Consider the following 2960-nt stretch of genomic DNA (forward strand, 5'->3'; position numbering starts at 1 on the left):
TCGTGTAGTAGTATTTTAACTAGGTTTTAAAGGATAGCCGTTCCGTAGATGACAAAAAAACGACAAAAATCCACATTTACCGGTACATTTTTAAAAATGACAAAACGTGTCAGTTTTCAGCTAAATTCAAGACAAAAACACACATTTTAACAATGTCTGACTGTGTAAAGATGACAAAAGCGGATTCCATGTTTTGTTGATGTCATTCACGGTACTGACAGGAAAACGGATTGATAAAAGGATAAAATCGTTTTCAGGACCCTTAATTTAAGGTGAGGGGCGAGAATGACTGGACGGATGACTGACCACCACACCATCCACGTAGCTGATCCACATGCGCAAGGGTTATTTCAGACCCGAACTATTAATAGTGCTGGATTGGAACACCGCTTTCCGATCATTCCGATCGCATTTCTGAACGTGTTACGATTCAAGTAAGTACGAGTTCATATTCGAAAAAGTACGATAGAAGTTTTCCACACCAATAGTAAAATCCAAGCCAACACGCCAATGCCGTTTGCACCTGTAGTAGCTACTGGCGACTAGTGACAGAAACTGTTACTGCTATGCGTGGTTTTGCTTTGCTTTATGGCAACGTAAACTTTTATGGGTAGTGTGTAAGGATTGCACACGCAACCTTGCGTCTGCCCTGCTTGCCTGCAGCAAGCGAATCTACTTTGTGTGAACGAATACCTCCGTCCGAACGGAGCTACTGGGTGCTACCTGTATGACCGCGAATCTGATGGAGAAGGCGCGTGATTATTCTCCCTACTACTCTTCAAGATTCAAGATCGTCCTGTGGTGTGCTAGTTATATCAAAGAAGTAGCGTATGAGGCCCAAGATTCAGTGGCGGACTCCTTTACTGCCTCGCAGTGTAGCCAGAGATCCAAGTCTTAGTCATAAACTGAATTCACTTTCAAATTTGCCTCGAAGGCCTCACTTCCACTTCTTACACTACCAGTCTACCCAGCTTTACTCGTCCGCACCCTCCAGCAACCTCCAATTCCTTCCAGCCCGCCGTGTCAGAACCCAACATTTGGTAGCACTTGTTGGTCAGCAGCTGAAGGAAATGTGGACCACACTACATTGGACACCACTTCGTAACGAGCTTGGTGTGGTGCACAGAAAAAACGCAAGTTGCAGTAAGGGTTGCGCTGAGCCTCTGTGCCCGCAGTGGTTTGTGAAGCAAGCCCCTGGAGAAAGAAGTAGCGTTGTGCCACCGTGCCCGCCTACAGAGCTGTGCTGGAAGCCCTCTGAGCGTCTGAAATCAAGATGGACGCAAATGTAGCTGCCCAAATTTTGGCAGAAGTGTCCTCAGTCCTGTACAAGCAGCAGGAGCTGATGGAAAAGATCGAGAGTAAGCCACCTGCTGAACGTAGGGTGGAAGGCATCAGTATGGTGGATCGCTTGGTGAAAGCCTAGAGCTTTTCCTGGATCAAGCCAGGTTGTTCTTTGAAGCTAAGAACATAGCCTACACGCATGATGATAACCGCAAGCGTGTACTCGCTATCATGGTCTCTAACCTAACCGGACAAGCGGCTGCGTGGTATGTCACACAGGAACATGAAATCGTGGACATCACAGCGCTCGCTGCGGCTCTGCGCCGCGAGTTCATCCCGCCTGATCTGCAAGAGCGTCTGCGCGACTCTCGGTACCAGCTAAAACAGCGTGAGTGTCGTGACCTCGCCGAATATGTCACTAAGTACCGACAGCTCATCAGTCGTGTCAAAGACATGGGCGAGCTTGACAAGATTCTGCTTTTCACCCGCGGTCTCGTGTCGCAGACACGAGCCGAGGTTGTGTATCGTCGGTGCAGCACTGTGCACCAAGCTATTAACGTGGCTATGGAGTACGCGCGTGCACACCCTATCCAGTGTGCATGGACCTCGCGGGTTTTCCCGATTGGCAGTTCAACGAACCCGGGCCACGAATAACCGTGGATTTGGTAGATTTGCTAGAAACCCGAATCCGTTTTCGACTCGTGAGTCACAACCCGAACCCATGGATATAGGGTTCAGTCGAATTATCTCAAGGGATGAGTACCAAAGACGCAACATGTGCTTCTTCTGTAAGGAGCCAGGTCACCGCATGGCACAGTGTCAGAAGCGCATCGGCCAACGTGTATTATCCCGGCCAAAAAGGCTTGGACAAAAATGGTAATATATTTTATCTTAAATTAGAGGAATGTAACTCCGCAACCGTAGAGCCGATTTCGTTGTGTGTCCCCTTAATAGATAGCTTGGTGTCTATTTATTCTCGTAAGAACTTCACAGCATCTAATAATGTTCACTACTTTTCAAATGGTCGCCGGTAAGAAATTGACTGCTGCTGAGAAGTACTTGGTTGTGAAGACCTACGAGTTCCTCCGCCAAAAGAAGGCCTCTGCACCGCATCTATGGAAAGGAGGAGTTCGTTATCATGTCAAAGAGTGTTTAGGCTTTGCTACGGGCACCATTTCAGCTATATGGGCGCACTGGGAGCAGCACCACGACAAGAATTTCACCTCGGTAGGCTGTACTTCATATCATTTCAGTTATTATTGATATTTATCATTTCAGTGGTCGACAAATTAATTATGACAGATGGAAGGTCCAAAACCATCTGGGAGGCCTCCGAAACATGGAGAAAGCATACAGCCTCTCGTGCGTGAGTCGGTGTCAAGAATGAACAAGAGCGGAAAACCTGTTGCAGCACCACAGTTAGCACAGCGTCTTAAAGAAGAGCACAACATTGTGGTATCAGTGCGCTCAATACTTGGCCGGGTGGTAGCCCGTCGATGACAATGAAGCTGTAGCCGATTAGGAATATGAACGGCTGACCCGTTGTATGTTCTTTACACTCTAGATATTCTTTTGACGGGTTCTTTTTAGCAAGTTTATATTTTTCTAACAATCGTCAAATTGCGGTAATATTTGGAATTTATCCATCCGGTTCTGAAAATCCCCACCTGTTATCCCGG

The 2960-nt window shown here is 47.2% G+C and overlaps 1 protein-coding gene across 1 annotated transcript; it reads left to right on the top strand.

Annotated features, from left to right (window-relative positions):
• Positions 1-1380: 1380 nt before the first annotated feature.
• Positions 1381-1935, top strand: PITG_22045 (uncharacterized protein; the record flags this gene model as incomplete). Its single annotated transcript, XM_002894688.1, has 1 exon — positions 1381-1935. A coding segment is annotated over one exon (555 nt), but the record flags the coding sequence as incomplete, so codon positions are not given.
• Between the last annotated feature and the right edge of the window lie 1025 nt (positions 1936-2960).

This window comes from Phytophthora infestans, genomic scaffold (assembly GCF_000142945.1).
Source record: "Phytophthora infestans T30-4 supercont1.1104 genomic scaffold, whole genome shotgun sequence".
Lineage (NCBI taxonomy): Eukaryota > Oomycota > Peronosporomycetes > Peronosporales > Peronosporaceae > Phytophthora > Phytophthora infestans.